The 26,893-nt window shown below is 41.9% G+C and overlaps 4 protein-coding genes and 3 pseudogenes across 5 annotated transcripts; 4 read left to right on the top strand and 3 right to left on the bottom strand.

Moving 5' to 3' along the window:
- LOC134377919 (uncharacterized) overlaps nucleotides 1–26,893 on the top strand; it is a 154,255-nt pseudogene that overhangs the window by 103,854 nt on the left and 23,508 nt on the right.
- LOC134378122 (histone H1.4-like) lies at nucleotides 3,445–3,974 on the top strand (annotated as a pseudogene).
- On the bottom strand, nucleotides 4,237–4,647 carry LOC134377931 (histone H3.1). The gene has a single exon (XM_063096746.1). It carries the CDS (start codon nucleotides 4,645–4,647, stop codon nucleotides 4,237–4,239), a length of 411 nt encoding a protein of 136 aa, XP_062952816.1.
- Nucleotides 5,850–15,258, bottom strand: LOC134377933 (histone H2A type 1-D). 2 transcript variants are annotated; one of them, XM_063096749.1, is made up of 2 exons: nucleotides 15,252–15,258; nucleotides 5,850–6,211 (listed from the first exon to the last, which is right to left on the bottom strand). In XM_063096749.1, the coding sequence occupies exons 1-2, from the start codon at nucleotides 15,256–15,258 to the stop codon at nucleotides 5,850–5,852; spliced, it is 369 nt and encodes a 122-aa protein (XP_062952819.1). The 2 variants fall into 2 exon arrangements, with proteins under 2 accessions (XP_062952819.1, XP_062952818.1); XM_063096748.1 differs by lacking the exon at nucleotides 15,252–15,258 and having other exon boundaries at nucleotides 5,850–6,242.
- On the top strand, nucleotides 6,568–6,915 carry LOC134377951 (histone H2B type 1-C/E/F/G/I-like; annotated as a pseudogene).
- LOC134377943 (histone H2B type 1-C/E/F/G/I) lies at nucleotides 9,600–9,980 on the bottom strand. Its single transcript, XM_063096765.1, has one exon. The coding sequence runs from the start codon at nucleotides 9,978–9,980 to the stop codon at nucleotides 9,600–9,602; it is 381 nt and encodes a 126-aa protein (XP_062952835.1).
- LOC134377934 (histone H2A type 1-B) lies at nucleotides 10,312–10,704 on the top strand. Its single transcript, XM_063096750.1, has one exon. The coding sequence runs from the start codon at nucleotides 10,312–10,314 to the stop codon at nucleotides 10,702–10,704; it is 393 nt and encodes a 130-aa protein (XP_062952820.1).

Consider the following 26,893-nt stretch of genomic DNA (forward strand, 5'->3'; position numbering starts at 1 on the left):
CTGGATCTTTGGGTCTTCAGTCTGAAGGCTCCCATGTCATGTAAAACTATGATCAAATAAACAATGTATTATGTATGCTATTCTCTTGTTAACCTGTCTTGTTATAGGGGTGTCGGCTGTGACCCTTACGATGGGGAAAAAAGAGATCACTCCTTTTCGCATCCACACCTGTGACGAGGACTAACTTCATCTCAGCTGTTACATGAGTTTATGGTATGTGAAAACAGATTGCAGAGTAGGGTTCATAACCTGAGATACAGAGACAGAATTCGGGGGATCTGGGAATAAGTATAGAAAAAAATTTCCATTTTCATTTTTGCTCATCTCCAACTGAACCTTAGCATTTCCTCCATTTATGAATTCAGGCAACAAACACAGTAGAACTGTCAGGACGTGCTATTATTCATATCACATTGCAAGATATCACTTAAACATACACTCCTTCTAGACTGTAGTCTTAGTTACATGGGTAGATCTTGTTATTTAATGTATTAATAAAGAAGCATGTATGGTACTATTTTGCAAATTTGGGGTTTTTATAGCTTCATAATCGTAATATAATTATTTCCTTTTGTAATTCTATGTATATTATCTTTTCTTTTTTAGGCGGCTCAGCAGTACAGGGATCTAAATCCATGACCTCAGTGTTAGTAGCACCATGCTCTCTCGAGTGAACTGGCCAGCCCATTTATCCTAAGCATTTAAAAACATTCTGAGAAGTGGTCCATAAGCTTCATCAGATATACAAAAAGTCCATTACAGAAAAATAGGTTAAGAATTACTCTTCTAGAAGGTCCCGAGACTTGAAAAACTCTGGGTTTCATAAATATGCAAAGAGGAGCATTAAGAAATTCCATAAATGTTGAAATAAAAAAAAAAAACATGTTAGTAACAGTAGTCTGATACAGATGTGTAAAGATAAATGGCAATGATTTTCTCCATTTATAAACGGTAAAGAGGTAAAATCGCCTTCTCTATTCTTAGAGTTTTCTTGGAGAAATAGAGTCCAAGTTTTTACTCTACCTTTAGGAACAGAAACAAATCTTTCCACAGATTGAGCCCAGTCTCCAACTTTAACAATGTAGAGATATCTCCAAGGTCGAGGGCCAAATAGCCTCTAGTCATGATTAAATGAACCTGTGGAATAAGTTTAGAAGTCCCTCACGAGATACACAGGACATTGGCACAAGGTGCCGTCCCATCTCCTAAGGAGATAAAATAAGTTATTGTTCTTTCTTCTGCTTTGCTGTATAAAATATCTGAGAGTTTGCCCTAATTTTGTATCACTTTTGTGCTACATTACTTGTATGTAAATCTATTAATGTTTCTTCAATAATAAATTGTTCCTTCTCTCTCTTCCGTATTGGTACAGAATGGTCGTTTGTTGCCAGAATTGTTTTATTTCTACAACAGGTGAGGGGGACTAAAAGCCCCATAGGTTTCACATTCCTTTATTTTACCTTAAATAGAAATACAGTTTCTAAGCATAAATTCTCTATCGAGATTAATATTAATTCTTCTTAGGAGAGGCATAATATGAGCCACTCAGCGCTCAATGGTAGAAATTAGAATAAGATACTTATTTCTTAGTTGCTCAACATCTTCAGTGGTGTGTAAGGCCCCAACCAGTCAGGTGTGGCTTTCATTCAATTCAAAGTAAGTAACAAGAGTCAAGCATTACTATATCAACAGTACTGCACAGGGTATACTGATGAAGAAAACAAGCATTTAGGCAGTAGCCATGATGGCAGAATAAAGCAACAGAAGGATGTTCAGTACACTTTTGAGTTCTGTTCTGGTTTCACACAGACTCCCTATACGTGTCTGTGCAAGTTCTTTAGCAATTCCATACTTTGAGTTGTTTTCAATCTACTACAAGATTTAAAAGTTAACAAGTATGAAGATAATGTAAAACAGACTATAATGTCCATTAAAGAAATCAGTGTAGGAATTCAAAACAGAGAGATCTCATCCAGTTTGAATGATGGGGAGTGACATACATAAACATTTGAAAGTATGTCATTAGGTTAGTTTGAAGGATCCTATCTCAGTCAGTTTTCTGTTGCTTATAACAGAATACTTGAAACTGGGTAATTTATAAAGAAACCAAATTTATTTCTTACAGATCTGAAGGCTAGGAAGTCCACTGAGGGGACACATCTGATGAGGATCTTACTGGTAGGAAATCCCTACAGCGTCCTGAGGCTGTGCAGACTGTTACGAGATGAGGGGGCTGAGCAGACTAAGTCAGGTCTTTCTTCCTCTTCTAAAGCCACCCACCAGTCCCACTCTGGTGATAACGCATTAATTCATTCATGCAGGCAGAACACTCATGACCCAATCACCTCTTACAGGCCCCACCTTTCAACACTGCCACGTGGGGGATTAAATTTCAACATGAGTTACACAGACGGCGAACGTTCAAACCACCAAGCATAAAGATCTCTGGACCCAAAGCCTCCTGAACATTTTAATAACTGATTCCTCAACCCAAAATAAAATCAATAGAAATAAAATAATTTTTATTTTACTTTTTAGAAATAAAATAATTTTTATTTTACTTTTTAGAAATAAAATAATTTTTATTTTATTTTTTAGAAATAAAATAATTTTTAAACCCATAAAGTCCAACTCTCTTTTATGTCTTTTTCTGTGTCTCCACTGACACCACCTATGGCAAATGGTTCCAACTACTATGGTCCCAACTACTATTTCGGGAGGATCATTGATCATTGCATTTCCCATTTTCCTAGAGAAATGCTGAACACCTGATCCCCTCAGATTAACTAATCTTCCAAATAGCCACAATATGTAATTATAACACTTCTCCAGCCCCAAATAACAGATATTATCAGAAAGATCTGTTGTCTTAAGTGTCCCTTAGTGGTGTTATGGAGAAATGCAGAGAGCCTGTGTTTACTTCTCATATAAAACATTTTCTGGGTAAATTTCTATGAGAATCAACCAGTTATTGAGCTTAAGAGAAGCCACAAATGTGTAGGATATTACCAGAGAGCAAACAACTGAAGACACAAAGACACAAGGGCAAGAGTTTATATTTTAAGAAAATCAAGAAATCGTCATTCTGACCTGTGAATCAGAAAGGCTGGGGCTTTTAACAAAGGCTGAGACCGACGTGTTTAAAAAAACTGGAAAAACAACATACGAAGATCTCAAATCTTCAGCAGTCCCCCTTCATTGTAGAACGACATTGGTGTGATACCTTCCCAGGAAATTTTAATTATTTTGTTTTCCAGAAATGTCACAAATACACCTCACGGACAGAGCTGAGAGTAGGTTGCAACCAAGCTGGAAGACTGAGCTGGGAACCAATCAGCGCGCAGCATTTCCGTGTGCATATAGCACGCACTCCCAGCTCGGCAGTTTTAACTAAAAGACTTTTTAAAAAACGGGTTTTTTTCTTCTTGATATCCAAGTCTTCCCATGTTCGAAACCGCACCTGCCACGACTCCTCCTGGACCTCTTACGGACAACACGCTCATAAAGAGAAAGGTCCGCAAGCCCGCAGGTGCTGCGAAGCACAAGGCATCCGAACCCCGGTGTGGGAGCTCATCAGCAAAGCCCTAGGGCCCTCCAAAGAGCGCAGCGGCGTGTCTCTCGCTGAGCTCAAGGAGCTGCTGCTGGCGACTACGACGTGGAGAACAAAAGAGGCATCCGGCTCGGCCCTCAAAAAGCCAGGTGACCAACGGCACCCTGGTGCAGATGAAGCGTGGAGGAGCCTCGGGATCCTTCAAACTCAACAAGGCTGTGTTCGGAGAAGCCAAGCCTAAGGCCAAGAAGGCGGGTGCAGCCAAGTCCAAGACGGCTACCAGGACAGCCAAAAGGCCCAATAAAGCGACCAAGAAGCGTCACCCCGAAGAAGCGTAGAAAGACGTCAAAAACGAAAAGCTCGGCGGCGGCTACTAGAACGGAAAAAAATGCCGAAGAGCCCGAAAAATGTGAAAACAAATTAGTCTAACAAGGTGGCCAAGGACACAACTAAAGACAAAGCTCAACCGCACTCAAGGTGACACGCCGAAATTAAAACTAGAGCACCTGATTAAAAGCCGCCTATTAATATTTTTAAAAAGCTTTCGATACCAATTTCCGGGGACTGTGCAAGGAACAGAAGTAAAAACATTTACTTACAGTACACACAGCACTTTTATAGAAAAGTTGGTTGGCTCTGAAAAGAGCCTTTGGGTTTACGGTTGTCACTCAGCGCAGGAACGTAACTTACGCCCTCTCCCCACGAATGCGGCGGGCGAGCTGGATGTCCTTGGGCATGATGGTCACTCGCTTGGCGTGGATGGCACACAGGTTGGTGTCCTCAAACAGCCCCACCAGGTAGGCCTCGCAGGCCTCCTGCAGCGCCATCACGGCCGAGCTCTGGAAGCGCAGGTCGGTCTTGAAGTCTTGCGCGATCTCGCGCACCAGGCGCTGGAACGGCAGCTTGCGGATCAGCAGCTCGGTGGACTTCTGGTAGCGGCGGATCTCGCGCAGGGCCACGGTGCCGGGCCGGTAGCGGTGGGGCTTCTTGACGCCGCCGGTGGCCGGCGCGCTCTTGCGGGCTGCCTTGGTGGCGAGCTGCTTGCGCGGCGCCTTACCGCCGGTGGACTTGCGAGCCGTCTGCTTGGTCCGGGCCATTACGGATTTCCTGAAACAGCTAGCTGATGGAGAAATGAAAGCATAGGCACTTCTACCTTGTATATATAAACAGGGTCCTGTTCTGATTGGACAAGGCAGTCTTTCCCCTGCAGCTCGCAGCTAAGACATTGGCGGCGACGTTCACTTTGTGATCACATGCAGATATTAACATCTTCTGTTCCTCTCCTTTAAAGTGCTGGTGTTTTCAACCCTTCCTGTGCCGTCTTTTGTACCTCTCATTTAAAAAGTTGGCTTTTTCCCCTAGAATTTTATGTAGTTACTAAGATGATATCATCTTGCTTGCTACATAATATTTAAATGTTGGAGCTTGAAACTGACTTTATTTTGATAATCTTTTTGAAAAGGCTCACGCCATATATAATTGGCCAAGTGACTTGTTCTACCCTTACTGAAGTTTAGGAAGGCTTTCACCATATCTTGGCTTCATTTAAACTTTGGGTTTTTTTTCTAAAGACTTGTTCTCAGTGCACCATGACCATTAACTGAAGTAAAAATGCCACACCTGTTATTAAACTAGGTTAACATATTCTTTTCCACTAAAATTTAGTATCCTCACATAAAAGTACTCTTTCTTTTACGATTCAACTCGTGTAAATCGGTGTTAAAAAAAAAAAAACCCCAAACTTTTTAAGTGTCACAATTACTGTATGCCCTATCAAAGTCATCCTGAACTCAACAAGCTCTGCCTCAGGGCGATCTGAGAGTCCGGGGAATGTATTTCTGTATTCCTATTTACAGTTAGGGTGGCTGGCTTCTCAAAAAAAACCCCAAAACACCGTAACTACAGGTGATTTTGTCCCATTAAGATGCAGAACAATTCCTCCCGAAAGGTAACACTACAAAGGCACAGATTTATTACTCTGTAGGTCACTAACTAGATGTACATCTTAAACACTGGCCAACCATTAGTCTTCCCATTATGTTTCTAATTGTTTAATTTTTACAATCCTAAGAACCTACGGTAATGCCCAACATTTTTTCCTTACTTTTTTAACTTTAAAATGGTTCGTTTAACGTTTCTGAGTGAAAATAGTTGACCTACAGAGTGGAAGAATTACGCTAAGGTTCACTGCAGAGCTAAAAGAAAATGTAAGCCCTTTTAATGATTACGTGGGTGGCTCTGAAAAGAGCCTTTGGTTAAGACTGACTCCTTCAAGGCCTAAAATACTAATTTTCCCAGCTTACTTGCCCTTGGCCTTGTGGTGACTCTCGGTCTTCTTAGGCAGCAGCACGGCCTGGATGTTGGGCAGGACGCCGCCCTGAGCAATGGTGACTTTACCCAGCAGCTTGTTGAGCTCCTCGTCGTTGCGGATGGCCAGCTGCAGGTGGCGCGGGATGATGCGCGTCTTCTTGTTGTCGCGGGCCGCGTTGCCCGCCAGCTCCAGGATCTCGGCGGTCAGATACTCCAGCACCGCCGCCAGGTACACCGGCGCGCCGGCTCCGACCCGCTCGGAGTAGTTGCCCTTGCGGAGCAGGCGATGAACTCGGCCAACAGGAAACTGGAGCCCAGCTCTGGAAGAACGCGTCTTAGCCTTGGCGCGAGCTTTTCCACCTTGCTTGCCGCGACCAGACATCTTGTGACTCTAACAGAGCAGTACAGCAACGGGAAAAGACACGTAGATACAAATCCTCTTGGCAAATGAGAAGCAATTATACTTGCAATCGGAATTGCAAATTACGCCTTTCGATTGGCTAAAATGGTCTTTCACATTGCAACCAATTGCAAAGTAGAAATGGAATCACCTAATTTGCATACGACGGTACAGCTCGGGACGGTTTATCCAATCAAAATCTAAGTGTGTAAACACCATATTTGCATAGGAGCCCTACGAATAATACCAGAACTTGAGAAAGAAAATATTTTATATTTTTATAGCTTACAAACACGGGGTTTTTGTTATGTCTAAGCCAGCGAAGTCTGCTCTTGTCCCGAAGGGATTTAAGAAGGTGGTGACCAAGGAGCAGCCGCAAGGAGAGCTACTCCGTGTACGTGTACAAGGTGCTGAAGCAGGTCCCCCCGACACCGCCATCTCGTCCAAGGCCATGGGCATCATGAACTCCTTCGTGAACGACATCGTCGAGCGCATCGCGGGGGAGGCCTCGTGGCTGTCGCATTATAACAAGCGCTCGACCATCACCTCCAGGGAGATTCGGATGGCTGTGTGCATTTTGCTACCTGGAGAGCTAGCCAAACATGTCGTATCCGAGGGCACTAAGGCTGTCACCAAGTACGCTAACTCCAAGTAAATGTAACACAGAACATCTTCATACCCTACCCCCAAAACTCTTTAAGGGTCACTTCCTTTCTCAGAATAAGAGTTGTATGACTCATATTTTCTGCGATTACCAAACAAAATTGATTGATGTGTGCTATGTGGTGCTGGCACCTCGAGATACTCAAGTCTTCTGACTGGTTGAAAGCAGAGGACCATAATTACAGAGTGATAGGATGGCTGTCTCACTTCTGCCTACTTTGGGTGCAAGGCTGATAAAAGTGCTGTCACTCCAAGTTTCTCTTCTATTGAAATTGTGTTGTAATATACCCCCTATAATGGTTCCATGAAAAGTAAAGAAAACTTAGGAAGCTTGGTAATCACTTTTCCTAGTGCCCACACCTTGATCTTAGTTTTTCAGATGAGCAATGGGAAACTTAATACACCCATACAGGTTTAAGAATTTTTTTTTTTTCAGGTTTAAGAATTATTAATGTATTCAATAACATTAAGAATACACATGTACATTTGAGTTTGAATATGTAAATGCTATTAAAATTATGGGTGCATATAAATTCTAAATATCACAAGGTCTCATAATTTTGAAATTTCAGTGACCTTAAGATTAGTAATTTACATTTTTTCTAGCTTTAAGGGGTTTTTTTTGTTTGTTTGTTTGTTTTAAAGATAATCTAATGGAAGTTGCAAAAGTATTGGAAGGCTGGAAAGCAAAAGCAGATCTGAGGTATTCCAGAGACAGCAGCAGGAATCAAATGTAAGACTGGGGACACAAAATGAAAAACTAGGTGTTTGGAGGGCAGGTCTGGGGGAGCTAGAACTCAGAACTCTGAGAGGGTGTGATGAAGATGACTCTCAGAGTGCAAAGGAATAAGCTGGGAAGTAGAGCCAATTGCTGATGCCAAGGTGAAAGACATTGCTGGGATGGTACTGATGGGAAGAGAGAGTTCTTTCTCTTACTCTCTCTGCCTCCCTAGTGTTTACTATTTGTGTAGCCTAACTGGCAACCAGCTGGCAAAAAAAAAAAAAAAAAAAAGCCAGCAAATGAATGAATGAATGGATGTGGTGTACAGAGTCTCAGCCACTTTACCATAAAGTAGGTGGAGAGGAAAACACAAGGTAAGAAATAGAGCCTAACTTTCTGATCACATGGGCCCCTCTATCATCAGTTTCTCACAAGCAGGCAGCTAGCTTCCTCCACAGTAATCCCAGAGAGAAAGAGAACCAAAAGAAAGGGCCCTGTCTTTTCTAACCAAATCTTGGAAATGACATATCATCATTTCTACTTTATTCTAGTGGTCACGTTGGCAGGCAGCCTCTAAGATGACTCCCAAGGATCCCAGTTTCCTCTTACCTTACACAATCTGCTTGAGTGTAGAATGAAGTTTTGATTCGTTTCTAATGAATAAAATCTAACAGAAATCATGGAATTTAACATAAGATTGAGTTACAAAAAAAGACTTTGGATTCCATTTTCTTCACTCTCTTTCTAGCTCTGAGGGAAACCCACTGCCATTTTGAGCTGCCTTGTAGAGAGAACTCAGGAAGCAAGGAACTGAGTTGGTCTCATTGCTTGTGAACTGAACATCAAATAATGGAAGGGATGATTTGGGAGAAGATTGAGAAGAAAGGAGTGACAGAGAAAAGACAATTTGAATTGTGTCATATCCAATCTAAAATACTATTTATGTACTTTGTTAATAAAAATAGTAGACCAAAACCGTTCAGTTCACCCACCCCACCCAATTTCTATTTCGCTAGCAACCAGAAATCAACAATACTACACTATTTACTTGCTGCCAAGAAATAACGTCTTTCACATCCAGATGAATTAACTGCATTTTCTATTAAAAAAAAAAAAAAAAAAAAAACTACAGAGCAGCAGCAAGTGAGGATTCATAGAACATTCAATATAAAATTTCAAAAAATTAAATCTATAAAGCATGTATAAATAGTGCATGAACTTTTGAACTTAAATGACCAAATAGACATCCTTTGGTAAATTTGACTTGTACACAAATGAGTTTCAAGAATTATCCATTTCCTGGCATGACACACCAGATCATTAAAAACAAAAGCAAGCATACTAAGGGTTTATCACCCCTAACCCATTATGAAAACTTCTGGGTGAGTTGGGTGAGTATAGAACATAAAGATTTGGGAGCAGTGCAAGCCAATGCCACCTCCCCAACCGACTCACCCAGATTCACTCACACGACTCCCAAGTCTTCCAAAACACAAGTGTTCTGAAGTTTGAGGTAATTCTATCAGTGAATACTTGACAAATAAGAGTTGGGTTGCAGGTGTGCTAAGGCCTAAAGCCTTAGTACAACACAGTCACAGCATAAAAGTGGCTTGAGAGCAGGTGGGGTGCCCAGTGGGAATGGCTTTGAGACAACCGATAAAACCAAGAATGTGAGCAATGACAATCGTGAAGGCAGAGAACCAAACTTGCTGGGTGGTTGACCCTTCACAGCAGAATAGCCAAGTCACGCCTTTAACCACTGTGAAAACACTGGAGACCTGGCGAAACCGTTTTTGGAACAGCACGAACGCCACATTTGACTTTAAAAGATGTGCCTGCATCTTCACTTTTCCCAAGACAACTTAACGTCCATAACTAAATGTATTACAACTCTTCACATGACAACCTTAGTGGCTCTGAAAAGAGCCTTTGGTTTTATATATTAGAGAAGCTGTTCACTTGGAGCTGGTGTACTTGGTGACGGCCTTGGTGCCCTCGGACACGGCGTGCTTGGCCAGCTCCCCGGGCAGCAGCAGGCGCACGGCCGTCTGGATCTCCCTGGAGGTGATGGTCGAGCGCTTGTTGTAATGCGCCAGCCGCGACGCCTCCCCCGCGATGCGCTCGAAGATGTCGTTCACGAAGGAGTTCATGATGCCCATGGCCTTGGACGAGATGCCGGTGTCGGGGTGGACCTGCTTCAGCACCTTGTACACGTACACGGAGTAGCTCTCCTTGCGGCTGCGCTTGCGCTTCTTGCCGTCCTTTTTCTGCGCCTTGGTCACCGCCTTCTTGGAGCCCTTCTTCGGGGCAGGAGCAGACTTCGCCGGCTCAGGCATGTTGCCAAGTTAATAACGGAAAGGAAAATATATATACTCAAATGACACCTTGTGTCTGGAGTCTCTGCTTTTATAGGCCTTCTATGCAAATAAGGGATTCAAGAATATCCGGCTCTGATTTGAACATATATTAGTGACGGAGAATATGTAAATTGCATTGCATCATACCTCCTTTCTTATTGGCTAGCTAGTGAAAAGATAATTTTAACCAATCAAAACTCACGTTTTACACTTCCACCCATCACTATAACTAGCTTCTTGCTGCTCCTTTCAGCGCATTCCTTTTTTGCTTTTCTCTGGCTATATTCTTTCTTATTGTTGTTAGACCAGTATGTCTGGACGTGGGAAGCAAGGAGGCAAAGCTCGCGCGAAGGCTAAGACCCGCTCTTCCCGGGCCGGGCTGCAGTTCCCCGTGGGCCGTGTTCACCGCCTGCTCCGCAAGGGCAACTACTCCGAGCGGGTCGGAGCCGGCGCGCCGGTGTACCTGGCGGCGGTGCTGGAGTATCTGACGGCCGAGATCCTGGAGCTGGCGGGCAACGCGGCCCGCGACAACAAGAAGACGCGCATCATCCCGCGCCACCTGCAGCTGGCCATCCGCAACGACGAGGAGCTCAACAAGCTGCTGGGTCGCGTGACCATCGCGCAGGGCGGCGTCCTGCCCAACATCCAGGCCGTGCTACTGCCCAAGAAGACCGAGAGTCACCACAAGGCCAAGGGCAAGTGAAACGCTTACCAGGTCAGCAGTTGTCCCTTAGTCCCGGAAATCAAAGGCTCTTTTCAGAGCCACCCACTTTTTCCGTAAAGCGCTGGAATACTGAAGCCTACGTGGCGTTTAGGTTTAATTTCACAGAAGTTTTGTTTATCTACCTTGCCGGTCATTTCTAATTCACAAGTAAAAATACTCGTGCTCCAGTTCTTACCCTGAGTGAGGTGGGTTCATTTTTGAAGCCGTAACTCACGTTATACACCGTCAACCTTTTAGAAAGAATGAAGCTAGCTGTCTAGTGTCCCATTATTACTAAAATGAAAGGCAATGTGTTTAAACGCACAGGAGTCAAAAGGTTATTGCTATTCCGACAGGACATAAATTAGGATTGGAGGCAACGTCAGTGACAAGGTGTAGGAATCAAGACCGACTGTAATGCGACAAGATGGTGATACATTGTCTGCGTGTGTCTGCGTGTGTGTATACATATACACATAATTATATATACGCTGCGTTTCTATATATATTGTCAGAAAAGTCCGAAATATAAATACAAGAAATGAGAGAACAAAGAAGGTTAGCTGGCCAATCGCACTTCAGAGCGGGCTTTTCAAATTTTAGGGACGATGGCATTGCTATCACTGAGGACTGTTTTAAAGTGTTGGTTATGTTTCTTTTCAGCAAAACGCAACTAACGAAGCACTCTAACATCAAAACTAAATGGAACTTCTCTTTCATGACCTAAATTTAAATATGAACTAAACTCGAAAGAAAAATGTATTAAGTATTTAATCTGTAATGGTAAGTATTTAATCTGTAATGGTAATGCAATCACATTTCTCCGGAAAACAATCTGAAACCCAATTAGATCACAGCGCGGGACCTATAAACCGGTCTGCTCTGCTCATATAAGTGTGGTTTCAAACCGCCTGGTACTATTTGTCAGCCAATTCCCACTTTTCTGTTACCATCGCCGCTATTATGAGGTAATCACCTTACAAGTCCACCAGCGGCAAGGCGACCAGCAAGAGCGCGCCCGTCACTGGCGGCGTGAAGTTACATCGCTGCCCCCAGCTGGCCCCGTGGCCCCGCGCTAGATCCGCCCGTACGGAGGTCAGTCGAGCTGCTGATCCGCAAGCTGCCCTCACAGCGCCTGGTGCGTCTGGTGCGCGATCTATTACTTTGGAAAACCGCTTCATTTTTCACTTCATAGACTGTCTTTTAAAACGGGGGGTCGGGGGTCTGGATGTGTGTGGATTAGTTATTCAGTATTAATTATCAAAGGGAGAGGTGCCATTACTGAGGTGGTGACTTGCCTCCTAACGCGGGGTGGGGGTGGGGGGTGGAGAGGGGAGGGATCCTAACACTGACAGTTACTTGTAATTATTGGGGTCAAAGCCCAGGGAAACCAAATGGAATGAGTTTATAATGGGCCTCCAATCCACTACTTAAAAATCAAAACATACATTTTTTTTTCACATGGAGAAATTCATGCAGTTACCTTATGACAGTTATCAAAGTGTAAAATTCGAGTAAACCAAATCTAAATATACAATGAATATATTTATTATATGTCATTTATCAGTATGGGAACCATTAGGAAGATAAACCCTGGTTCAAAGGCATATAGGAGAGGGCCGGCCTGTGGCTCACTCGGGAGAGTGCAGTGCTGATAACACCAAGGCCACGGGTTCGGATCCTATATAGGGATGGCCGGTTTGCTCAATGGTTGAGTGTGGTGCTAACACCAAGCCAAGGGTTAAGATCCCCTTACTGGTCATCTTTAAAAAAAAAAAAGAGGCGTATTGGAGATTACCAAGATAATGTACACTTATTGAAAGTGTCGATTAAGATAAAGTCAAAAGGGCAAATTTAAATCAACTAGGGTTATAGTCCTAGGGCACAATAATATTCTAACCATTGGGATATCTTTTCTACTGGACAGAGAAAAGTTTCATCTATAATGGACAAAAATCATTACAATTGTCAATATCCTATAAGTCATCTAAACAGACAGATAATAAATAGGCCCTAATGAATAGCCAAACAGAAGCACCTTTCCCTAGAATATTAGAAAAAAATTGGGGCAGTCCTTTGAGACTCTGCTCTCCTATGACAATGAAAGGAAATGTAGTCTATCCCTTCATCTTAATCCTGAGATTGGGATATTTCTTAACAGTATTCAGAGCTGTCCTGCGGTGACCAGAGTACTTTCCTTGATGTCCTCAGTAAGCCCATGCCTGATGAAGAATCTGCTTTCCTTTCTGCATTTTCCACCTTCCCATGATGTGCTTACCAGTGCTGACTTGCAATGACATTGGGGACATGTGTCCAAATTCCCAGACCTAAGGAAGAATGTGAAATTACCAGCACCCCTCTTGGCTCCTCTTTACCTCTAAACAACTCATATGACATCTCTTGTTTACTTTTTATTTTAAAAAAGTGAAAATCATGATTCAGGAAAAGTAAAATGAACACATATCAGAGTTTATTTCATTAATGAATAAAGCAACATGTAAATAGTTATGATAGGTTCAAAGAGCACTTGAAAAATTATTTTGTAGACAACTTACCAAAGAAATGTTAGGATGAAATTACTGAATTGGATTAAATCAAAATTAATGTCTAAAAGGCCATAAATATTTAGAGTTATATTTGTCCCACTGAACAAAAATTATTTGCATCACCACAGGACAAAAACCTACAAGTTAAGAAGTAACTTCATTAAGTTTTGTACATTTAATTAATAGTAAGTAGTGACATCATGACAGTATATTTTCCTAAAATCATTTTGTGGCCTTTAATCTTTTTATGATACTGGACATAATGGCCCCTCCCTTTTTCCTAACTTACAAATCCCATAATTTTTTTCACACTGTGAATTCTTACTTGAGAAAAAAAGAAAAATATGGCACCTACAAGATAAATTCTATGAAGCATCACGGTGTAACTCATTGACATCCTTACTTTACACATTAATCAAATAATAGACAATTTAACTTTGTATTCTTTCTAGACTCCAAAAGTAATTAACCTGACTTTTTTAACTCATTCTTTCTTGGTCATTACCTACCTGCCAAAAATAGTACATCATTTTCTGGCCTTCCTTCTTTTCATCAAATGACTTTGTGCTTCCACAGTGGTTTTTTTTTTTTCTTCTTTTTTAAACCCACACAATGTTCAATCAGAAACAGAAAGAGAAGCTTAAGCTTTGGGGGACACTAATTTGTTTAAGAATCAGTTTAGGATGCTCTCACTCAAAAGAAATACAATTTTGGAAAAAAAATTAGCTGAGAATTTCAAGTAGTCTCCACCTCCTGATACCCTGCCATTGAGGAATTCAAACATTAATAATTATTCTAGATGCCCATCTTTTCTTGAATTTATGTGTAACATTTATTTTAAAAGCCTCTATTAGTTTCCGTATGTGATTTATATTGGGGAACTATATATAACCATATAAATAGTTATATATGATTTTGGCTTCATTATAACTTTAGTACAGTCTCTGTAACTCGGTTTCTTAGAAATACATTGAATTTTCACTGTGTTTCAGTCCTATTATCTCAAACTTTGGTAAGGAATCAAAAACCAGAGAGGAGTAAGGAAGAATCCTGGCACAATGCTGCATATAAAATATAATGCAAGCTACATATGTAATTTAAATTATCCAATAGCTACATTTTATTTATTTATTTACTTTTGTTATGCTTTTTATTCAATAGCTACATTTTTAAAAGTGAAAAGCAGGTGAAATTGTTTTATTAATATATGTAACCCAAAATATCAAAGTATTATTGTCCAATATGTAATTAATATAAAAACATCATTAATGCATTATTTTACAATCCATTTTCATCCTAAATCTTCCAAGTTGAGGTATGTTTTATACAATCTTAAGCTTTTGTTGGAAATAACTTGATTTACATTTGGATTTCATAAACTTTACATTTGAAAAATTAAATTCACATATCAGAATTGTTCAAACATACATTTTCCAGTAACTAAATGCAATATCAGCTTTTCAATTTAAGATAAAATGAAATAAAATAAAGAATGCAGACCTACTCAGCAATACCCGCATTACAAATTTCACTAGCCACAAGCGGTTTCTATTCTTTCATACAATGCAGATCCTAGGGTCAATTCTGCTTATATTGTAAAGATGGTGATGAACACAGTGATTAAATGGGGGAAGAATAATTTAATGCAACCATTCAAATTTTGCAATAACTTCTAAAATCAAAGATTTGCTCATACACAGATATGGTGATTATGAAAGGAACTGTAGGTAGGTACCAGATTGCAAAATACATGACTGAAAAATCTAAGAGCACGGGCTGGGGGCGGGGATCTGTCTGTGGTCACTGGACATGGAATTTTCTCAAGTAAATAAAACAGTTCTCGCTGATTGACTGCCTTGAATCTTAGACCTAAAATTTAGCTTTCAGTTTCAAAACAATAACTTTTTTTATTTTCTTAAGTTTTTTTAAAAGATGACCGGTAAGGGGACCTTAACCCTTGACTTGGTGTTGTCAGCACCACACTCGCCCAAGTGAGCTAACGAGCCATCCCTATATAGGGATCCAAACCCGTGGCCTTGGTGTTATCAGCACCACACTCTCCCAAGTGAGCCATGGGCCGGCCCGAAAAACTAGATTTTAAAGCATAAGTCCATTTAGCACTTTCAAAAGAGTTTTTTAAAGTTAGTATGTATCTCTTACCACACAGACAAATCATTATTTTTGCAGTGCTCTCTCTGTGTGAGTTATATAACTTGCTTTTCTATTTCTGCCTTCATGGTTCTATTGAACACGATATTTTTCATGACTTCTCCCAGCACGTATGTGTGTTCTAAAGATAAACAGTATGGGTTTTGGACAAACACTTGCTCTCTTCACATGACCAACATATTGGTAAGGTTTCAGCAGAGCTGCTCAACTACTACCAAGGTTAATCACATAATTTTGGAGCTTTGCTCTACTTCTTAGGAATAAGATCTCTTCTAGGACATATATTTTCTCATTGTTATTTATTTTCTTACATCAAATCCAAGCTTTTTATCTTCCAGGGTTACCCTACCCTATTCAGTCAGACAACTTTCCTACAGATGCTAGGATTTTTTGTGCACTTGTAAAATACTTTGTGCACTTGTAGAATTTTTTGTGCAGTTGTGCACACTACATTTAGTGTGGAAACAGCAGAATGCAGCCAGACCGACTGACTTAAAATCACATGGCTCTAACACTTGTTACTTGTGTCATAAGTCATGTAAACTTACTGTGCCTCAGGGACTACATTTCTTAAATGGGAATAATGGTACTTTCCCCAAAGCATTATTGTAAGGGGCTTTGGAGTCAAACAGACATAGCTGGAATCTCAGCACCTCTCTTATCTGGTCCGAAATCTTAAAAAGTGATTTGATCTTTTTCACCTTTAGAATCTTGATGTGTAAAACTAATGAATCCCTAAAGTAGTGGTTTGAAGTATTAAACAGCATTTGAGAGTTCTATTTCTAAGCCATAGTCTAAACCCAGTGAGGGTTCCATGGTAAGCACCAACCATTTCCACTTAGTTTTCCTCTTACGTTTTACTGCTAGAAGCCCAAAGCATCCACAAGTTTCCAAGAGAACAAAGAGAAGGAAGGTTTTAGGTCAAGCGATTTAGTGATGATAGGGTTCCCTTGGTCACCTGGCGTTTCCATTCCCCTGAAGGCTTAATCCACCCCTCCATGACTTCTGTAGGTCCCAGATATAGGCAGAGTTGGTGACTGGACCCTTGTGCTATGTACTCCACAAAGCAGCCAATGGAAAAAGTGGCTGTTTGAGAATCTCAATACAGCCACACAGAAGACAGCCTCTGGGTTGAAACAAGCTCATCATAAAAGTCATCACTATGCTGAAAGTGGTTTCCAAACAAAAAACTTTTTTAAAATTTATTTTAGGTGTCAAAGGCTAGAAACAGGTAACACAAGTTACTGCATGATATTCAGCCCTTGGGGAAAATAGCCTAATGCATAGGTTTTCTGTTTTGTACCACTTTGATAAAAATAAGGAGAGCAGACACTTCTAAGTGACAATTGTCACACACATATTAAACTCAATTCTTGAAGCACTCCGAAGAGGAAGACATTATCATCACCCTAAATTTAGAATGAGGAAACTGAGGTTCAAAATGTGGAGCCGAGATTCTGAAGACGGGGAGTCCACTCCCAAAGGTGATGTAATGCTTCCCGTCTGCAAAATGCCTGGGTGACAGTAAACCTCAATCCTTTCTGTGCTATATACTTCTTGCGGTTGAAGTGGTAAATTACCTCGATACCCTTGTAGCCTCCAATCGCACTACCAGGAAAGCTCTCTCAGAGGCATAGAACAAAAGGGCTCACAGACCAAATTAAAATGCTTGAACATTTTTAATCAATTTAAACCATATAGCCTACAGCAAAGGAAAATAAATACGGTACCACAGCATACTTTTTTTCATTTCTTTTCTTTCTTTCTTTTTTTTTAAAGCAGGCTGGTATGGGTGTCCAAACTCATGACCTTGGTGTCAAAAGGCTGCTTTCTAACCAAGGTAGCTAACCAGCCAGCACCCAGTACAGTGCACTTAGGATAAGATACAAACAGATGAAAGGACCACAGTTGATGAATCCTGTTACTAGGTAATGTTCATATACCAGGGTACTTCAAAAAGTTCATGGAAAAGTGGAATTAAAAGACAATACAAGTCTTTCCATGAACTTTTATTGAAGTACCTTCGTATTCTCCCTTTGTCGGTCTCTGCCACATGGACCTTTCTCACTGATCGTGTTTCTGAGGACCAGGGTTAAATTGAACAAGAGGGCTCAGCAGGTGGAAAGTAGCTGGGGCCAATCACACACCCTTGCTCTATTGAAGAGACCCAGAGGCACGCATGCCTGGTTGAAAGCTGCTGCTCGCCAATGGGTTTTATCTCTTTGCCGCAGGCAGAGGGCAAGGGGGGTGGATGATTTAAGACATTACAAATATGAGACGCCTCATGAAGACAGACTACTTCTTATGCCTGACGAAAATTTGGGGTCTACCTAGTCCTTCAGTCTCTTCCTCCCTATGTTCAGAGCACCTGTTTACACCTCTATTGTGTGTGTCTAATTTGTCACACAAGCACCTTGTTGACGTACTATGAACACTCAGTCCCCCTTGCAGAACTGAGTAACCCAAGGAATAATAATACAATAATACAGGGAATCTCCCTTACAGTTGCCTCCTCTCCACTCACTTTCCCTTGCTCTTTCTCCAGCCAAATACCTGCTATGACTTCTGAGCCCAGCTCCGATGTGACCCTCATCCTCGTATTCTAACAGTTCTCTCTCCTGCAAATGCCACTAATAATGAAATTTGTCACCATCAGTGTTCCTACTTGAATATGTTCTGTTATTATTTTATAATTGTTTTTGTTTACTCTGGCCCAAGCAATTTATAAACTACTGGAAGTTAGGGCTATGCTTTCTTCTTTACTGGTATCATTCCTATTCTGGTGCATGTACTAGATATTCAAGGAACATGCACTAAGTTGTCAAAAAACACATTTACAACCGTTTTGACTAGTCTTTGCATACAGTGTTGGCAGAGGCAATCTGCCAAGTGCCTACATGCCCTTACTGGCCATGGCAATAATGTGAGGCCCTGATGGGTCTTTGCATGGGCCATTTATCAGGACTGTACTTTCAGTGAGCAGCCTTAAAGGATGAGGTAATGTCTGCCTCCTGACAAAGAGCGTAGCTGCTTATTACACTCATTTTAAGAGGTACATACCCCAAGCTGTTTCCCGGCTGTAATGCAAACCCACTCTGTGCCACAGCACCTGGGTCCCTAGATGTCCTTCCTGAGGGCATCAAAGAACAAGGTAAGGGCTGGCCGGTGGCTCACTCGGGAGAGTGTGGTGCAGATAACACCACGGCCACCGGTTCGGATCCCTGTATAGGGATGGCCATTTAGCTCACATGGGAGAGTGTGGTGATGACACCACCAAGTCAAGGGTGAAGATCCCCTTACCGGTCATCTTTTCTTAAAAAAAAAAAAAAAAAAAAAAAAAAGACCAAGGGAATCCAATGCACACATGCTGCCTGCTGTACTGTGAGTAATAAAGGCTTTTGTTTCTGAGTGTCGCGTCAATTGCTAGCAGCCATGAAAGAGTTATAGGTTATCACCTTGTAAGTAGAGAAATATTCCAGGCTCCTCACAAACCCTGACACATGAGAAGATATCACAGAGAGACAGAGAGTGTGCAACATTTTATTCCAAGCAGACACTCGCTAGCTGTCTGCTGGAACTCTCAGGCCAAGAATAAATATTAGGCTTTTCAGCCTCAGAATCTCCTTTGTTTAGGGAGGTTATGTTCTTATGAAAGAAAACAGAAAATAGATGTATAGAGCGATATCACTTCGCGAACTATGCTGAGGAAGAAATGAACAGGGCGATGTCATTGTAAGTAAGTGGGAACTGGGTTGTCATTTTAGGCAGGACAGCCAGGAAGCTCTCTTGGAGGAGCTGAGATTGGACTCAAGATTTGAAGTTTGATAGGGAGCCAGGCGAGGGATGTCCTAGTCTAGAGGACCTGCAGGAGGAAAGCTTCAAGGTGAGAAAAGCTTTGTGTGCTCCAGGAACGAAAGTGCAGCCAGTGTCGCCCCTTCTTCCATTTCTAAAGTGCATCACAGTCTCTGCTTCCCTTGCCACATCTCTTCTCTGACTCTGACTCTCCTGACTTCCATGTATAAGGACCCACCCTTGTGATTACACTGAACTCACTTGGGTAATCCAGGATCACCTCCTAATGCCCCAAACCTTAATTTAATCACATTTGCAAAGTCCTTTTTTACCATGTAAGGAAACATATTGACAGGTTCTGTAGATTAGGACATGGGTATCTTTGGAGGGGGAATTATTCAGTTGACCACAACCATAACAGGTATAAGGCCTTTTATCGGCATGATTGTAAGACTACTTCAAATTCCGAAAATGCACAAAACTCTATCAGAAATTAGGTATAACTTTTCATTTCTAAGTTGAAGTTCTTAGTTGCCAGCATCTCTTGTCAATCACATATTAAAGGCGATGTTTCAGGGGATATTGAACAGATAGCAACATTCTTGGGAGGACTATAAAACCATGCGTGAGGACACCTCTAGTAACAAAACCCAGAACTGTGCTGCAGGATTGGCCTGGTGCTGATATCACAACTGCCACTGCCGAACCAGAAGTTGACTCACTTGGAAGTCATGGTTGCTGCCACTACCAGAAGCTGGCCCTTCTGACATCTTCTACCCCAGCAGAAGCAGAAGCTCCAAGCAGTCACTGCTCTCCTGTCTTCCAATTCCGAAGAGAAGTCTTTTTTTTTTTTTTTAATGTATGATCAACGGAGGTCTACTTGGCTCATGACTCTGGGACAGCTGCATCTGGCGCAGGCCTCAGGCTGCTTCTACTCTTGGTGGAACAAGGCAGGCAGCTGGCACGTAAGCAGATCACATGACAAGAGGAAGCAAAAGAGAGAGCGGGGGAAGAGAAGTCTTTTAAACATGTGACTCTTGGTGAAGCCTAAGCCTAGATCACTTATGTGTGTTCTTGCTGTAAGGGAGGCTGAAATTAAATTTCTGAAGGCTGAGTAAGTTAGGCCAATCTCTAACCTGGGAATTTCACAAATTTATAAAAGAAATAAATGGATCAGTATTTTTCAAACTTGTTGTCCCTCAAGTTCCACAGCAAAACCAATTCAAATCAAAACAAAAGCACATATATGCTTTAAGCTAAATTTTATGGCACAATATTTTCATTTTTTACATGACATGGTACTTTTGAAATTTGTATTTTATAGTCTTCCATTCTATTTATTTTTTTATATGCTGACTGGAATCCATTAAATTGTTTTCATTATCAACGAATCGGTCATAGTCTGCATTTTAGAAAGTCTGCAGTAGGTAGCTGGCAGCCAGATATCTGACATTTATTTAAAGGAATGTGGTAAGAGAGAAGAAAGTTCTGGGGGGAAGCAGAGATATTGCTAAAAGGCAATGATTTGTACAAAACTATATTATTGGTCCAGATAGCTTTTTAATTACATTGATTTATACAGTAATTGCACAAATAATTATGGAACGACCAATATGTGCCATGTAATTTTTGTAGGTCCTAATGATACTAAAATGAAGACATCGTCCAAGGCCTCAGCAATCTTGACAGGAAAGCAAGCATTTATCATCAACAAATGTTAAAGTGTGCAATAGCTTTAAAGCCACATGTGTGGAGGAGTGGAGAGTAAAGAAATCCTAAGTGCTGATTTTGGAGGAGTGCACTTTGTGGAGAGCAAGGAAATCTTAGGTACTGATTTTGCCTGAGAATCAGGTAAAGGTCTATTGAAAACTCTTGAAGGAGGAATAACCCAAAGGAATCGAAAGTTATCAGTGGAAGAAGAAACAGTGTCTGTGAAAGAAATACCGTTGACAAAGCGTTCCAAGTATGACAAGTTCTTCAGTACCTTCGGCTATACAAGTACATGTTTGGGGAGAGGGGTTTGGAGATGACCTTGTGGAGGTGGTGGGTGTCAGATAAAGCACAGGAATTGGGGTTTTATTCTACAGATATTAGGAGAACCAATGAAGGCTTTTTATTTTACTTATATTTGCATGGATGATAAAATTTGCAAATCACTCAGATCTCTGATTGCAGTGGGATGGACTGGTTGTCAGGTTAGAAGACAGCAAGTGACCTGTAAGCAATCTGTGTTCACTACAGAATATTAGGGTTAGAAGGCTGCTACTCAGTTCTCTTCCAGGTACCTGGATGATATGTTATCATTTATGGCACATGCTGGAAGACATAGAGGATCTATTAAGTGATAAGTGTGCAAGGGATAATTCATTGGGAAGAATCAGAGAAATAGGACTCAGAAAAGCAAATTGAGAAGAATCGGGGAGAACATAGGAACTGGGCCAGAAAGGAAACTTGCCGAAAACCAGCTCCCCAGGATTCGTTGGACCTGAACAGGTGGTGTGGATTCGGTGAAAAGGAAGAGACGGACCACAGATGTTTAGTGCAAGTGTGGACAACAACCACAAAAATCTTGCTTTATTTATATTTTTTACTTAACCTTTTACGTGATGGTTTATCTTTTAATCAAAACATTTATTATTTCATCTCTATAGAAAAAGAAAAATCAGAAAGTTCCAAAGCATTCACGCTGTGATAAAAGCAGCCACTCATGCATCAATAGTTCACCCCAAAGCCTGTGGCTTGTGGCCAGGAAACTATACAATAGCAGAATGCTTGGCTTTAAGGAGCGTCAGACTTTTAGTTTAAATTATAATTCTTAACCTTCTTAACTTACAACTTAACCCTTTTTAAATCTTACTTACACTTACTACACTTAATTTTAATAACATTGATTAGTTATGGTTAACAATTTAATATTGCTTATACCCTATATTGATTATTTTAATTTATAATCAAAATCACAATGTTTATACCTTTTATTTCCCTGCCAATAGACTTCGGGAACAGCACAGGGGACAAAGTGAAAAGTTAAATGATCCTACTCAAACTAACAAAAACACACTATATCATTCTTATTATTACTAAATAAAGAACATGTTCTTGGTAAATCAAGTGAAACTATGGGAGTGGGAGGAACAAAGAAATCTGTAACTGGTTGATGATCAATCAGTTAAAAACATTACTGCACCCAGACCCACCATCTCCCTGGGGGATATGGATAGAAATCCAACACAATAACTTCATTCCACACGTACAAGAGCATGAGCACAGCCACAATGGGTCCATGCACACATCACTAAAAATGAAGATTAATAACAAAATTTAATCGAGCCAACCCATACCGGGAACATGCATCAAAAACACCTTTAGTACTGACAATGCCCTTTAAATAAACCAGTTTTGATGCATTTTAACATGTCCTTTGAGAAACTCCAGGGAATTTCCCAAAGCCATACTAAGCCAAAAGGTTAGGCTGTTTAATTCTGGGAAGCCTTGTCAAGCAACCAAAGGTGAACAAACAAAAAATTCCACAGAGCCGCGCAACACACGGGACCCCCTTGTAGCGTGAAGAACAAGGGTTATCACTCAGGCTCCCATGTCGTTCCCTATAGCAGGATGGCTCACGGCAGAAGCTACCACAAAATCTCCTGAGGAAGGCTGGCTTGTTAACTCACCTGGTAAGAACACAGTTATATACACCTAGGTCGAGTTTGGATCCGTGTACCTGCCAACAACCAAAAGAAAAAGAAAAAAAAAAAAGGAAGAAAGAAAACAAAAAAACAGAAAAACACCCCACTCAAACAAACAAACAAACAGTTAAAAACAAAATCCTGTGAGGAGACTGTGCAGGCAAGAGTCAGATGTAGCAGAGACGAAGTTCTTAACGTGTTCGTGTATTTTGTAATTAGGTCACTGGTAACTATGGCAAGGACATTTTTAGTTAGGTGGTTGTTGAAGGCATGTGTGTGTGTATATATATATATATATGATCATGAGAAGAGTGACTTGAGAGATACAGACAGAGACACTAAATGAATTTTATGTGGAGGGGAAGGAACCAGTAGAGAATACTAAAACTTTTAACCGAGGTATCACGACAATTAGGTTAGGATGAGCAAGTAACTCAGCGTCCAGGAAGTTTAGCAGGGGAAGGAAGCTTCATCAGTCATCCCGAAGGCGCAGGCGCAGGCGCAGACGAACACTGCGGTGCTTTCACTCTCCGTAGGTCGTCAGGTGGGGCGGGGGAGGCACGCGGGGCGAGATTTAGAACAATCACCCATTCAGCTTGGTGGGAAAGTGGAAAGGCGAGGATCCAGTCAGGGTCACGGGTGGGAAGACGACGGGTTGACAAAACACGAAGAAACTGTCACTAGGGCCCTTGGGAAAACCACAGGCTGAGAAAGCATGAGGAAACTGAGTATCAAGGTAGGAAACCGCAGTAGACGGTAAGCCGTGCTAGTTGCCAGTTCTCACGGGCCTGCAGTGGACGAGGCAAAGACCGAAAGTACCTTCCCCACGCTTGATCCGTTTGCTAGACTTGAACCCACCTATACACAACCCTTCACAGTACAAAGCAAAACACCAGGATGAAAGGCTTCTTTTTAAGGCCGCGGCTTAGTTACAAGCCCCAGATAGGACTCGAGAACAATCTTAATGCTGTGGGAGTCAACATTTTTGAAGCCTCTGGCGCAAGTCCGCTAACAAACCCAGCCGCTCCCGCCCGCACCAAGTCCCTCCGCCCGTCCTTTGTTCTAACACACTCGAGATCCGCCATCTTAAGGACAGTCGGCTCACGAGCACCTTTTACTCCTCGCAGAAGAGCGTAGCTTAGCTAGAACCGCGACGTTACTACTGCTAAACGTTACCTTCCCGTCTTCCTGCGTCAGTGTCAGCCCTTCGTGTGACAAAGGTGGGTGGCCCTGAAAAGGGCCTTTTACGAGCAAAGTGTAAAACTGGCTTGAAACTCAGCCCCCGAAGCCGTAGAGGGTGCGTCCCTGGCGCTTGAGCGCGTAGACCACGTCCATGGCGGTGACAGTCTTGCGCTTGGCGTGCTCCGTGTAGGTGACGGCGTCGCGGATCACGTTCTCCAGGAACACCTTGAGGACCCCGCGGGTCTCCTCGTAGATGAGGCCGGAGATGCGCTTGACGCCGCCGCGGCGGGCCAGGCGCCGGATGGCGGGCTTGGTGATGCCCTGGATGTTGTCGCGCAGGACCTTGCGGTGGCGCTTGGCCCCGCCCTTCCCCAGGCCCTTCCCTCCTTTCCCTCTACCAGACATGACGCACACAAGCTCTCGCTCTTCTGTAACCTTGGCCGGCCCTGCATTCCGCTTATATACTGACGATGCGGACCTTTTAGGAAACTAAACCGGGAGACCTCTGTCCCCGCCTCTTCCCTACCTTGCTGGGCGACCCCTGAGGTTGCCTAAGGAAGGAAAGGGGCGTTGAGGGAGGAGAAATGCCACTCAGTGTCTGACTCCTTCCTGTTTCCTTGTCTGGGTGCTGAGCCGCTGGTTTCTGTGTCTTCCAGTCCCGTGCTGTGGGTTCCCTCAAAGGACTAATGTGTAAGTCTCTTAAGAAATTAAGTATTATTCTTAATTCTCACAATCTACCAGTGGTCGTTGAATTTGGCAAAAAATGAAACAGAGGCACATATGCATCATTTTCATCAGTCTCGATCGAGGGAGTTTATTATTACTTTCTTCATATACTCTAGGCTCGTTTAATTGCTTAATAGGAAGGGGGGCCAAGGCTAATCGAATTTCCACTGTTTCCCCGTGGTTTTTTTCTTTCGTTTTATTACTTTTTTATTTTATTTAACTTTTTTTGTTTTTGTTTCCTTTCTTATAAAGCTCCATCTGCGCTGTAAAGATGAGGAAACCCAGGCTTGGAGACCTAATCCGGGTCTGATTCTGCAGTCTCATAAACTACTGCTTCCGAGGCAATAAATCATTAACACTACATAGTGGTGAATAAACGCTTGCAAATTAACAGAATTAACAAAAATAACACTAATGAATTTTGTGAGATATTGTACAAATAACGAGTAACTGAAGTAATGTTTTGCACACAGATCATGGACTGCTAGACAAATTCCAACATTTGCTTGCAATGTCCACACATTGGCATTCAGTGCCTTGCACGTACTACAGAGGTAATTTTAAAATATTCGTTCTCTGCTGGGGCTTACTTTATAGGCAGTCGGAAGATTTTACGTTTCCTGGAGGCAGAGTTTTCTTGGGATTGAGCTTAGGTCCAGTCAACCTGCACGTGTAGAGACACTGAGCCCCCATGCTCACCCTTTTGATAAAGGTACCAAACAAGCATAACTTAGGATCTACTACATGCCATGGAGTCAAAGTCTAGTAAAAAGAAGAGAAACGTAAAATCAGGATGAGAGGCCAGACATCAGCCCAGTATCCTCCTAGTTGCTGCCAAGTATGGATGGGTGGAGCGGCCATAACCCAGCTGCACTGGCATCACCCAGAAGCTTGATAGAAGTAGAGTTTCAGGCTAAACCCCAAATGTGCTGAGAATTGATATTGCATTTTCAATAAGATCTCCAGGTGGGTGGTATGCTCTTTCAAGTTTAAGAATGTACAGCTATGCCGTCCTATATTAGCCACTAGCCACATACGCTTAGTAAAATTTAAATTAATTAAAATGGAAATCAATTTCTTCAGTCAGTCTAGCCACATTTAATTGCCTAATAGCCTAATGTGGGTACTGGCTACCTAGTGGACAGTGTCGACACAGAACATTTCTGTCATCGCAGAAAGTTCTACAGGGCTGTGCTGTTGAAAGGGGATTTCTTCTGAGCTTCCAGTCCAGATAGGGGAAAGTACTGTGGTGGATGCTTGAGAATGAGGCTGACTGCAGGAAGTGAGGATTTAGAAGAGTGCTTTTCAAGTATTATAGCAATTACCCAGCTTCTGGGTGTACCAGATATTACAGATGGAGACATGGAAAGAGGAAGTCGGAAGTTTGAAAGCAGTAGTACCCTTTTAGGGAACAAAATTAATGGATCATTGTTGTGCTTGGAGGGAAGCTTCAAGGGGCCAGTGTCTTCATGTAAGGCCATTTCACAGGAAGTTAAAATAGAAATGATTTCTCAGGGATTTGCTGAGCACACTCAATTCCAGTACAAAGCTCTGTCTTCTAAACAGTCCTTCGTCTTTCTTTGCCAATTTTGATGTTTATTTTACATCGTCATTTTTCTCCGGAAACCTTTGAACCTCACTGAATTTTGGAAAGCCTAAGCACAGTACCTGTGGACTAATGTAGTGATCCATACCTGTATCTCTCACGGTCACTTACTATGGTGGTGGTGGTGGGAGAGGGTAGTTAACTCAAAATTGACAGAACATGAAGCCGGAAGTTGGTGACTATCACTTACTTAACTAGTTCTTCTAGGTATTTTTTTACATCTATGAAATAATTCGAACCTTAGTGTAGTGGCCAATCTACTGTTTTAGGATACATACAGATTCAGGATTCAATAGAAATAAACACAACTTTGAGAGGTACCAAGGTAATAGGTGAAACTTTTCCTTACTTCAAGTTTATAACCCTATGGGGTGATCCAGCGTTCAGAAACCTTGTCCATGCTACAGTTACAGGGAAGATAAACACCCGGGTATCGAGCGATAACAGAGTAACCATATGCAGCACAACCCCTTCCTTGT

Source organism: Cynocephalus volans, chromosome 5, assembly GCF_027409185.1.
Source record: "Cynocephalus volans isolate mCynVol1 chromosome 5, mCynVol1.pri, whole genome shotgun sequence".
Classification (NCBI taxonomy): domain Eukaryota; kingdom Metazoa; phylum Chordata; class Mammalia; order Dermoptera; family Cynocephalidae; genus Cynocephalus; species Cynocephalus volans.

Coding starts and splice junctions, on each gene's coding strand:
- LOC134377933 (XM_063096748.1), bottom strand. CDS start 6,242: ATGTCTGGTCGCGGCAAGCAAGGTGGAAAAGCTCGCGCCAAGGCTAAG.
- LOC134377931 (XM_063096746.1), bottom strand. CDS start 4,647: ATGGCCCGGACCAAGCAGACGGCTCGCAAGTCCACCGGCGGTAAGGCG.
- LOC134377943 (XM_063096765.1), bottom strand. CDS start 9,980: ATGCCTGAGCCGGCGAAGTCTGCTCCTGCCCCGAAGAAGGGCTCCAAG.
- LOC134377934 (XM_063096750.1), top strand. CDS start 10,312: ATGTCTGGACGTGGGAAGCAAGGAGGCAAAGCTCGCGCGAAGGCTAAG.